General features: G+C 39.4%; 1 protein-coding gene across 5 annotated transcripts in view; it reads left to right on the top strand.

Moving 5' to 3' along the window:
• cdc42bpab (CDC42 binding protein kinase alpha (DMPK-like) b) overlaps nucleotides 1-12503 on the top strand; it is an 81520-nt gene that overhangs the window by 34785 nt on the left and 34232 nt on the right. For all 5 annotated transcript variants that reach the window (XM_038308529.1, XM_038308528.1, XM_038308530.1 and 2 more), the window contains exons 2-5: nucleotides 1794-1885; nucleotides 8680-8763; nucleotides 11197-11292; nucleotides 12062-12210. In XM_038308529.1, the coding sequence (XP_038164457.1) occupies nucleotides 1794-1885; nucleotides 8680-8763; nucleotides 11197-11292; nucleotides 12062-12210 (421 nt within the window). The remainder of the gene's footprint in view (nucleotides 1-1793; nucleotides 1886-8679; nucleotides 8764-11196; nucleotides 11293-12061; nucleotides 12211-12503) is intronic.

The following is a 12503-nucleotide window of genomic DNA, read 5'->3' on the forward strand; positions in this document are numbered from 1 at the left end:
AATGCTCCCTTACTCACAGCAGCTGAAATCACTGAGGCGATGTTTGTATGGAGATGCCATCAGCCTCTGACCACAGGAAGTTTTCTATGTATAAACAAAATGAACGATGCGTCTGGGTTTCTTTCCCCCCAAATATTTAGAAACAACAGTGATATCAGTTAATCTAAGACGCTGGCCTTGGTGAACTTGTGGGGCAATCCAGTCTGTCCTTGTCATGCTGGGAGCATGTAAACCAGGATGTGGCCTGAATAGTTTTCCACAAATGAGGGAAATGCTGACTCTGTCAACATAGATGAAATCTGTGGAGAACGTTGGCAGCCGTCGCGGATCCCTCCCTAATCCCTTTTTTCCCATCAGGAACCCTAACTGTGGGCACAACAATGGCAAACTTTATCATGCAGCCTCTCTGCGTCCGGTGTCACTTACTGCAGAGAGGACCAGGTGGTCACCAACTCTGTGATAAAACCCGTTTAGGAGGCCGTGCGGCCGCAGATATGGGAGCGTTGACGTTTATATTGTTCCATAAACAGCTTATTTTGAGCCTCGCATGCAAATGATTAACTGCTGCAACCTGCTTTCATTTTATTCCCACTCGACAGCCTGGATTTGATTGGAAACAGAATAATTATCATTTATCACTAATTCTGCTCTATTTTAAATAAACTTTTGATTGTTTATATATACATTTATATTATAATCAGAATTCCTTTTATTGTTATTGTGCAAAACAGGCACAGTGTGATTAAATAGCAGCTCAAGGGCAGTGCAAATAAATACGTAGTTATAATAATAATAATGATGATCATAATAAATAAAAAGCACAGAAACAAATTAGATGTTAGGGAATATAAATCAATCATTCATGATGATTTTATGCTAAAATATATTTTTTTCAAACCTTCAGACACAATTAAGTGAAGTTGGGTTTCCTCAGCTAGGAAATGCATAAAGCCATATTTTCTGTGGTTGCATCTTTCAAACTAATAAACCCAAATCAGTCGGCATGCCAGACCCCAGATATCTGGCTGCTTCTTCAGGGGAAGTTGGTTTTTATCAGGAGAATGTGAAATATTTTTGTTTTGTCAGTCTAACTTTATGATTTTCTATTCCTAATGTTTCCTTTTTTAAATGTTATAGCTTCATGATCCGATAAAGATCAGATAAAGCAAACTGCTCGTGATGTTGAATAACAATCGGTTTCAATTGTATTCACAGAAAATTCAAAACAAGCATGACTCATAAATCCATTTGCTTAAATTAAAAAATAAGAAAGTGATTTGTTTTGTTCCTAAATTATGAAAACGTAACTTTTTGTAACAGAAATCATTGCTCTCCTGATTTGTCCTGATCAGTCTAACTGATCCATGATTGGCTGCTTTAGCTTTTTCTTCCTCCATCAACATGATGAAAATGACACAATGATAATAAATGTTACAGAAAGCATTAGATAATACCATGCATCCCTAAAAATGTCTAATTTGTCTATATTGTATGATTGGAAAAAAAGAGTAGACTCATTCCGTTCACCGGTTTTACTGGGAATGTGTAGCAATATGTGGGGGAGGGTCAGCGATACACCACAAATGTTCTCTAGCATGTCAATGAAAGGACTTCACACTACTGATGAGATACAGTGAGAATTGGGACTCCACATCTCCAGCTTTATATTAAGGGCTTCTTTCTGATTTAGGTCGTTGAGATTTTTCCTGTTATACTTCTATGTCTTACAAGCAAGAAAAAGCCCTTGTTTTTCATCAAACTAATTCCACCATTTCCTCCTCTTGTTCCTTCAGCCAAACCTTTCACTTCCAAAGTGAAGCAGATGCGTCTGCACAAGGAAGACTTTGAGATCCTGAAGGTCATTGGAAGAGGAGCCTTCGGAGAGGTAAGACCCTGTGCTTTTCACGTCTGTGTGCCATCATTTTATTTCTGATTAAAGAACTATGGGACTAATCTGAAAAGGCTGAGTTTCAGAGGACGACTGCTCCTCTAATAACAGCTGGCTCCAGTGTGTTACTCCAAACATTACCCAGAGGCTGTTTTTACTGAAGCCGGGCCGTCTCTGGCCATACTCAGCCAGTTTTGGTTTTGACTGTCAAATCACTTACCCTGTGTGAGAAAAAGATAGTTCTCCTTCGCTAACAGAAGCTGCTCTAGTCAGCGCTGTGCTTCCAGCTGCCTCTGAGGCTGTGGCTTAGTGAAGAGTCCTCCTCTGCCGCCCGTCACAGATAGGGATCAACGTGGATTTCTAGAGGCCATGGCCAGTTCATTTCAGGAAACTCAATCACTTTGCAGAAGTACATACAAAAAAAACAAAATTTTCTCTGACATCACCTGTTGTCTGATGCTGTTTAGCATCCGTTCATTTTGGGTAATCCTCAAAGGGCCAGGTCCTATCTTCCTCTGCAAAGGTCTGACGGTCAGCCATTATTTTTGAGAGCTCTTCCTCCTTTGCAGATATTTTTTGTTTATTTCATAGTTTAACTGATGCTGTGCAAAGTTTTTTAAATAAAATAAGCTTGGAACATTGCACTTGGGAACAACAGGCAGTGTTAACACTGCTTGAATCAGAATGGGCAGGTCAGGGTTTTTAAAGATTGGTCAGGAAACAGCAGTTCGTGCATTAACAAGGATAAAGTGTTGCTTGCTTCACTTAAAACACAACATCTTGAATTTTATTGTTTAAATTTGTTCTACTTGTCTTAAGAAAATGAAACTAAACCAAGTGGAAGAAAACTGAGCAAAGATCATGATTAAAAAAGAGAAGTTATTTTAAATTAGCTGTTTTAAAGACCTAAGAATTTGTGGTATGGAAACAATTATTGTGCATAAGCTCAGAAACCAGCCTTCTCCTTTGTTGACTGAGTTTTCTGCTAATAAATATTCTGCAAATGCTCAGAATGTCCTCAGTGTTGGTTACAGGTGACAGAGGACGTCACAAAGTCTGTTTTTTTTTTTAAGGCGGCCATATTTTCCCAGGTGTCTGGAAGAGATTCTCCTGAACCCTTATTGTTCACTTCCTGGACCATGAAAAAGGCTGCAGTGTTTTTTCACATGATGGATGAAAAAATGCATGTGTCATTGGGTTTCAGGTAATGATGTCAAGGAAGAGGAATGCTGAAGGGACAAGTATTGAATTCTTAGCCTGAAGTCTTGCATAAAATGAGTGTCCCACTAAAACATGTCAGACATTTTACTGGAGCTGATTTAGTCATTATTGGGTTGATAATGAGATTTAAAGTAAAGTATTTAAAGTAGTCCTCTGATTCTCTACAGTTTGGATCTAATTAAAACACTGATAAGCAAGTAGTGCATGTGGATATGTCTGCAACTAGCATTATGCTGCAGAAAATATTTCTTAACTCTTTATTTAGTTCAAACAGGGCTGGCATGTGAAGGTCTTGGTCAGGAGCCTTCAGCTGCGATACTTTAATAAGAGATTTTCTGACTAATTTAATTCCAATCTGTCTTTTTTGCAGACTCTGGTTTACTTTTTTTCCCTACTTGCTTTGATTCTGTTATTTATTTTCCTATATTTTAATCATGTAAAGCACTTTGCATTGTCTTTGTAATGAATTGCGCAATACAAATACATTTGCCTTGCCTTAATTTTAGAACTGTTATTAAAGGAATAGTACACCCAAAACATGATTAGCCTTCATTTTCTACTCACCCCCATGCTGGACAACACTCTGGAGTACTTTTTTGATATCTCAAATGCATCTGGAGATCCTGTGTGGGTAGCATCCAGAATTTACTCGAAACGAAGTCATTTAGAATGTTTTTAGAGCATAAACAGTAGTGTATAGGATTTCCTGAAATCGCGCACATGCGCGATCACGACGCTACGGAAGCCGGCAGACCAAACCAGATGAAAGTGCGCATTCAGCGTCTGCTCTTCCAATAATGCAAGCGTAGAAGAAGAAATGTGCCGTTTACCTGTGCAAAGAAAGAAACAACGAAAGAAAAATGTCTGAGGACTTCAGTGTTGAGGAAGAGCATGAGTTCTTTGCCGAGCTGAATGCGCTGGTTTGGTCTGCCGGCTTCCGTAGCGTCGGGATCGCGCACGTGCGCGCTTTCAGGAAATCCTATACACTACTGTTTATGCTCTAAAAACATTCTAAATGACTTTGTTTCGAGTAAATTCTGGATGCTACCCACTCAGGACACTTGGAATACATTGGACGAGCAGTATGGAGGAATATTGACACGTTTTTTGTGGACTTTTATGGACCTTTCTGTCTCGGTCACCATAGACCTCCATTATTTGAATGTCAGCAGACAGCAAGAAGCCTCCCAGATCTCCAGATGCATTTGAGATATCAAAAAAGTACTCCAGAGTGTTGTTCAGCATGGGGGTGAGTAGAAAATGAAGGCTAATCATGTTTTGGGTGTACTATTCCTTTAACAATATAATTAGAGGAACAATAAGTAAGAAATGAAGATGGAAGAAACATTCCCTATAAACAACTGTTCCTCTCCATCAACTAGGGCTGAAAGTGGATTAATCCTGATTAATCAATTATTGAAATACTCGTCATCGATTTATCGTTAACTCGAGTATAGATACTGTAAAACATGCCTTTAGTTGACAAAGCGACCCACCGAGAGCAGCAATTGTAAAAAAAAATTGTTTAAAAAGAGAATTTTTGCTTATAAGATAAAACTCTTACATCTGTCAATTTGCATTATTTAGAACGACAAGTGGAAACGTTTTAGTTTCACCTGGTTTTTGCAAATAAAATCTTTAAGGAAACTTTAGCTATTAATCTTATTAATGGATTCATTGAAAAAGTAATCAAACAGATGAATCGATTTGGTAAATAATCGTTAGTTGCAGCCCTACCATCAACAGTGTCTCAGATGAATGATGGGGTACTGCTTCGGTGTGAGTGTAGCCTGTGTTTACTTCCTGATTCTTTAGCCAATCGTATGAGAATGTTGCCCTTCATGCCATCCAAAAGCAACAGTCATTTCTTTCCTGGAGTTTTCCCCACAATCTTTTGATAGTGGTGATAGTTATCATCTAAATCACAATATGATTTCCAATAGTAGCAACTGTTCTCCAGGATCTGTCCATGTAGTTTTCCTAGGTTTACAGTGCAGGTATTCTGTCCACATGGATGCCCCATGGAGGTGTGTGCAATTTGGTAATGCGGACATGTAGAGCATCAATCAAGCTTTACTGCGACAGAATCGTCTTCACTCATCTCGAATTCAGAGATCAAACCTCCTTTTGTTTCCTTTCTTGCTCCAGGTTTCCACCACATTATAAACTATATAAAATATTTCTATGCAATCCACACAAAAGAGAAAACATTACTGTCAAGCCAAGTTTAAAAATGTGCAGAGTTGAAAACGAAAACTCTTTAGCATCTTATATTTGCAACTGGCTGAACTTCTTTTTAACGAGACGCAATGTCAGAAATAATGAGCGGTGTCGAGCAGAACATTGATCCCAGTACAGATGGGATGTTTAAAAAAGGAGATGCATTTTATGTGTGATGTCATTTCCTTATTTAGGCCCTCATGGTAAAAATAATACTTCAGGTCAATTATTTGAGTTCAACAAAATAAAATGTATATTTCCACATATTACTTAAGACCCAGTTTTCTAACAGTCCGACTTCTTAACCCCTTATAGGGCAAGTTGGCGTTTTTGATTACTTGCATCCCCCTTACAAATGGAGTCCCCCCGTCCCTCAATGAGGTCTAGAAGCACAATATCTATATCCAGCCATTCAGCAAAGATACTGCTACATAGCTGCACATCTTAGTGTGGCATTTGACCAGTTAGATTAGCCCTTGAAAGTTAACAAGTCAAGAAAAAAAGGCAAAAAGTTAATTGAAAACTTAAAAAGTAAAGTTAAAAAGTTAATATGCCTAGTTAACAATTATATTAAGGTTTATAAATAAAAAAATGTAAGTGCCAGTATCAGCATTAATGCCTTTAAGGTTATGTTAGACCAAAAGAAAAAAATAATTTGTTTTTCACAGTGTTTTTTTAATGAATTTCTTATAGAAGCATTTTTGTTATTTTTCTTAATATAAAAAGGCGAGTTGACGTTTCTTGTTATTACATTGACATAAATTTTTGCTATCAAAATATCCATACATTTTTAATGTTACAAAAGTAATAAGGTCTTATTCTGGATTCCAATAATACTATTGGCTTTCAATGTTGATTTTCAAAGGATTTCCCTGATTGGCCTATAAAGGGTTAAAGGTGTTTTAGGAGTAATTAGTCAGGACTCGTCCTCAACAGGTAAAATTATGCAAAAAAATAGTTTGGAAATGTTTTGATTTAATGGGGAAAATGTGTTTAGATTTCTTATGTTGTTGACCTTTTTAGTTAAAGGGAGGAAGAGAGGGAAAGATTGCAACAAACTATGTTTAGCAAACAATGTGGAGAAAAAAAAAGTTTCAAAGGTCAGAGGATGAGACCTTTTATTGTGGATCTTAGCTGATTGGTCAGTGGATGGTTTGCCATTTACTTTTAAACTGTATAGTAGTTATTCCTTATTTATAGCATTTAATGAATACCTCAGATCATTTAGAGCTGAATATTTTTTTTCTCTCATGGTTGTCGTTTTTAACCGAGCTGAATATTGGAATAGAAGAGGGGAATAATGGAGGTCGAGGAGAGAACAAAAACATCTCCAAGATCATTTCACTCCCCTTTCCTTGTGTCCTCCTCCCTCATTCCTCCTCTGTAGTGAGAGATCACCGGGGGGAAATCCAAACACTGCAGGAATGTTATCATTGTATTGCATTAGCAGCATTCCCCTGGTTAATTTAATAGAACGCAGACCCTCTGTTTCACAGAGCTGCTCCGTTTGTTTCCCCTCTTCCTCCTTCTGTTTGTCAAAAATTCTTTAAGCATTTTTACATCGAAACTTTAGAATCTAATGTTTTGGAAAGAGTGGTTCAGTGCTGTGTTGAAGATCTATGGTGAATCCTACGCTGACTGTCTGCTCTCAGCGGTTTGTCGCTGCAGCTTCTACAGCTCCTTTTTTGGCAAACTGTAAAGCTGGAGCTGAGCAAGTTTTTCAGGGCTATGTTTAGCAATTAGCAGCCAGGGAAAGCTGGCAGTTGTTAATGTTGGTGGGATGGCGATGTGGGTTGTTACAACACAGTTGATCTTCAGGCATCAGCGACAAAAGCCGCTATAAAAGGAAACATTGCTCGGAAGATCTGCGGCCTGCTCTTCAAGTTCATTACAACCTATTTAAAATATTTATGACTCTTTTTAGAAAAGGTTAGGAAATCAGTGTCCTAATTCATCACACATCTTTCATAAAGATTAACACATTACAGGATTATCTTAGATATCTATGTATGGTAAATCTCCCTGAGGTGCAGTAGGGTTCAGAGGTTCCTTTTTACCTTTTAATAGAGATAATTGTTCCTCTAAATATTCCAGGATATATGATTTTATTGTCTGCTTTAGAAAGCGCCTCATGTTCTGCAGCAGGCGGGTGTTTATTATGGGAATGAAACAGGTTTCTAAATTAATAATCTTCATTTTTGATTAAAAACCCTTAGATGTCCTATTAGAAGCGTCCATCGTCTTACTTCAGGTCTGGGGTTCGATTCACACTGCATTAACTCTCATTGTAACTTCACTATGATCCAGACTGCCCGTTCTAATGTTCCTGAATCAGAGGGCATGTGGAAAAGCTCCTTCAGTGTGAAAATGATCATGGCAGCCTGACAGCCTCAGTATCTGGATCCTTTACAAACTGAAGTGGAGTTTTAGCTGCGCTGCTCCTGGTCTGCTTTTATTGAGCTGCTGCTCTTTATAGACACTCCTTATGGTCTGTGTCATGGTTAATGTTTTGGGAGGAGTACATGTATTGATAAGCATATAGGAAATACTCCTTATGAGTAACTGGTCCACTGATCTCTCATAGTTTAGCTTAGATCATGTTAGCTGGAGCTTTCTGAAAACACAAGAAGAATCCATAAATGACCGGATTGGTCCAAAGGGAAGCATAACAGGATTATCCTTCACATATGACCTGACCGCCTCCAGCAGGTAGCTGAGATCCACTGACAGGTGCAGAGATATTTCTGTGACTCTTTGAGGTTAAAACCATAAATATCATCCAGGAGAGAACCGGGTAACCCAGGCGTCCCTGTCTGCAGCTTATTCTGGGGGGATTATATGAAGGGTTATTGTCCCTCCAGGGTGGTCTGGGACAGCCCTGATGCCTCATCTCAGTGGGAGGGGCCTGGAAGCCTCCAAAGAAGGCGTCCTGATCAGATGATCAGCTGACTCTAACAGAGGGTACAGTCCAACCCCAATAAGCCGACTCTCATTCGGGCTGCTTCTCATCATAATCTGGGAATCTATCATTTCATAGCATGACCAACACTAGAAATGTTCTTCTAAGGGTTTCTTTTCAGATTTCAATCTAGAGTTAAAATGTTTATATAAGCCTTAACTTTGAACTATGAAGTATTACTATTTAATACTTCATAAAGCTTTTCCCCAAGTTCAGGCACTGATGTCGCTTGTTTATTTCAACCTTTCAAATGTGATGATCTGCAACTGTTTCTGCAGCTCCTGTTTTCAGCTTCAGCTCCTTTCCTCTGCAGGATGACATCAAATTATTCTAAATAATGTGTTCTTAAAGCCAGTCGTCCTGAAAGTACACGTCTCCTTTCTTTTCCCAGGTGGCGGTGGTAAAAGTGAAAAACACAGACAAGGTTTTCGCCATGAAGATCCTGAACAAGTGGGAAATGCTGAAGCGAGCAGAGGTTAGTAGCACCTTAACATTGCTTATGCATAGCAGGCCGTTGTGCTAATTATGGATAAATTTTATGGAAAATGATGGATTAAAAAAGAAGAAGAAAGGGCCCTGTGTCAGTAGAACCCACATCCTCCGTTTAGCAGTTTTTTAATCAAACAGCAGTTGATGGATGGCAGAACGTGTCGCAGCCTGAGCCGCCGCTGCATGTTGTTCTCATCAGCTTCTTCCTGACATTCTCACATTTTTGTGGTTCTTCTGGGTCCCTGAATAGAATGACTCATACGTCACATGGTAAAAAGCCTAAACGCTCCACGATCTTTAGATGTTCCAGCAAATGCAGGCGGAGATATATACTTTTGGATTCATCACACCCAGAGGGATGTTCTAGAACTCTCCTCATTTTATTACTTTTTAAGGCTATAAAATCTTTAAATTCAATTGAATCAGTTCATTTAATAACCTCTTAAAATCAACCTATCGCCGGCGACTGTTTTTATATGGCTTACAACTAACAGCTCAGTACAAAGGTAACATTTTTACCAATATAGACATGTTAGACAGCTTAGATTCTCCACAATCCAAGCACCAAGTTCATTTTATGGACACAGCGAGCACCAAAGCACAATTAACACAGATATAGAAAATGGAAACATTACAAAGCAGCTACAACAACATTCCTTTGAAGGCGTCCAGAAGAATCTTCAATTGTTTATATTCCATTCGTACATAAGGGTCCACAGATTAAAAGTAATCCAGAATATTCATATTAAAGATATTCCATGATGAGAAAATCACCACATAAAGTCAGTTTTTTTCACTTCAGAAAAATTAGCTGGTCATAGCTAATGCTTAGCATCTTGTTAATAAGGCTGACTTCCTGAAATGTTAGGCTGCAGTGTTTGGTTTGTTTCTTTACATCGTCTTCTTACCTACAAGACAAAAGTGTCCGCATCTTTATATGACTCGATTTGAGTCAGGGATGGCCGATGAAGTCTCACAAGTGTTTCTTACCTGTTAGCAAATGACACACCGAGTAGAGTGATATTACGCCTCATAGAGTCCTGCTGTTATTGGTTAAGACCACATGATCTGTTTGGCTTTGTAGCAAATGAAATAAGGTTTCAAACCAGGGTAGACATGGATGGTTTGGATAAAGAGGAGCTTTGTTACTGGCTTGCGTAAGAGTGAAATACACTGTTGTTACACTGACTGTCTATACATTGTTATATACACTGATTCTGGGGAAAAAAAGTGGAAAATACTTCCCTGCATAAATGTTTTGTGGCCATCAAAATGCTTCAGTGTTATTCTATGGGTCAAACAGTTGGGTAGAAGCATTTGCGGCACAATTTGGCACAATTGGAGAGGTTTGGTGAAGCTGGTGACACCAAAAGTTCAAAGCCCCACAGCTCTGGAACTGTTGTAGCTAGAGGTCTGGAATTTTCTTGCATTTGTGGTTGACATGATGTAGAACGATTGCAAAACAATGAGACATGCCTATTCCCAAACATGTCTTTATTACAGCTGTTCCAAAATGACCTATTGTTTTCAAGAAGAACTTTGAGTCATGATTGAACTGATGCAGCCTGGGCTGTGTTTTAGTCACACAATTCTGAAACTAAAAGGTGTTACCTTTCAATGATGTATCATGCCTGTAATGTGGGCTTACAATTCCTCAGATATTTTGCTTTTCCATTTGGGTATGCAAAATAGGCGAGGATTACTTCAAATTAGGTGGGTGTTGAAGTGTTTCTCTGTGGGGTTCAGGTCAGACTGGTTAGCTGAATCCAATGGGAAAGCTTCAGGTCCATTTGACAGTGTGGGTCAGTACCAGGTCTTGTCGTTAAATAACATCATCTCTGTAATGTTTGTCAGAAGGAAGCATGAATGGCTGTAAATGTTCCTGGTGGACTGGTTTGCTGCCTGTTGACTAGATGGAACCCAGTAGTCCAGAACCAGAATGGTTCTTCTCACTGGACTCAAAACCTCTTCGCTCTTCCTTGAAACTCTGGGACTTTGATTTCCCGATAAAGCAGCCAGACAGATCTATGGTTAGAAAAAGGAGTTGGCATCAGTCTGCTGCTTTTTTTTTTTCTGACCCCAGGCGTCATCTCTGGTTCTGGCCAAACTCTGTTTCCTTGGTGCATTGGTGTTTGGTGGCTGTGTTTTCTGGTGGACTTTTTTTTTAACTATACATTTTCCTTCCAGTTTTATTGGTTTGAAGAAGTTTTTCAATCCGCTAAAATAATGTTCGACTTGTAATTATCATAAATAAAAGCTTGAAATGTATCAATGTGTGATATTTTAAACTACTGCGATATAGCTGCATAGATTTCAGGATGAATAAAATAAATATTGACTGATTTCTGACCTTCAGCCTCGCTAATCTCAAATTAAACTAAAAAAACTGACTGACCGGAGTTTGATCTTTTTCCCTCAGACGGCGTGTTTTCGAGAGGAGCGAGACGTCTTGGTGAACGGAGACAGCCAGTGGATCACCACCCTGCACTATGCCTTCCAGGACGACAATAATTTGGTAATCTAGAAAACTTCTTCCTCTGCAGCGCCACTTAAATAATATGGCTAAAAGTTTTAATGATTTTCTAGCTAAATGGATCAACCCAGATTGCATGAGTTATGCTTTTAATCTGGTGAGCATCGGGGTTGCTCATCAGATTAATGTGGGTGATGTCTGTCACATTGCATATCCTGCTTTGTGACTGGTGTTCATATGCTGTGTCATGCTACACAGCTCTGTTTGTGTGCGTGGGTTTCCATGGTAACCAGTCAGTTTGGCTATTTCACCTTTAAGGTTGTTTTTAGAGCTCCAGCCTCCTACAGGATGTGTGGTAGAGATCCAGATGCGGCTCATCCCAGTGATTCCCTCTGCTGTGCAAATCGACATCAACTAGTAAAGATGATAGAAAGCCTGATTAGATTTGTTTATGTTTGATACAAAGCAAATATTTGGAGCGGTTCCTGAGGCACTTTGTCTCACTTTAAACGGTGGCTGCATTCGTTGCTTCTCCCTGTAGCCTGACAGTTTGTCCTCTCTGCATGACCCTGAGTTCAAATGCCAGAACTGCTTGTCATTCCATATCCCACATTCTCACAACAAACGCTGGATGCCTCACCGAGGCTTTAGAAATGCACACCACAGTCCCGTTCAGCCATTTATTTTTAGGTAAACCCCAAAAGAAAAAGGGGCTATTTTAGGTGAAGGTTTGCGGAAATGTGGAAAAGATGTTTATTTTTCTGTTTTCCCTTCTTGATGTCGTCCTGTATTTGACTCTGTGCCTCTCCAGTACCTGGTCATGGACTACTACGTGGGTGGCGACCTGCTGACTCTGCTGAGCAAGTTTGAGGACCGGCTGCCTGAAGAAATGGCCAAGTTCTACCTTGCTGAGATGGTGCTGGCCATCGACTCCGTTCATCAGCTCCATTATGTCCACAGGTGAGGCAGCGGAGGGAGAAGCTGACTGAGCAGTAACTCCTATTGATGGATGCCTGCTTTATTTATGCTAATCCTGCAGCTGTGGGGAGGCACTGCAGCCTCAGGAGAGGCAGGATGTCAGGATTCTGGAAAGTTGTCGGCAAAAGATGTTAAATCGGTGAAATGATGAATTAAAGGAGAACAAATGGTCAAAATACCTGAGCGTTGAGTCAGATTGAAGATCCATGCAAGCTAAAGCGTTCAATCCCCTCTCAAAAGCAAACTTTATTGTGCTTTAAAGCAATTATTGTTAT

This window comes from Cyprinodon tularosa, unplaced genomic scaffold (assembly GCF_016077235.1).
Source record: "Cyprinodon tularosa strain WSP-4 unplaced genomic scaffold, ASM1607723v1 ctg64, whole genome shotgun sequence".
NCBI lineage: Eukaryota > Metazoa > Chordata > Actinopteri > Cyprinodontiformes > Cyprinodontidae > Cyprinodon > Cyprinodon tularosa.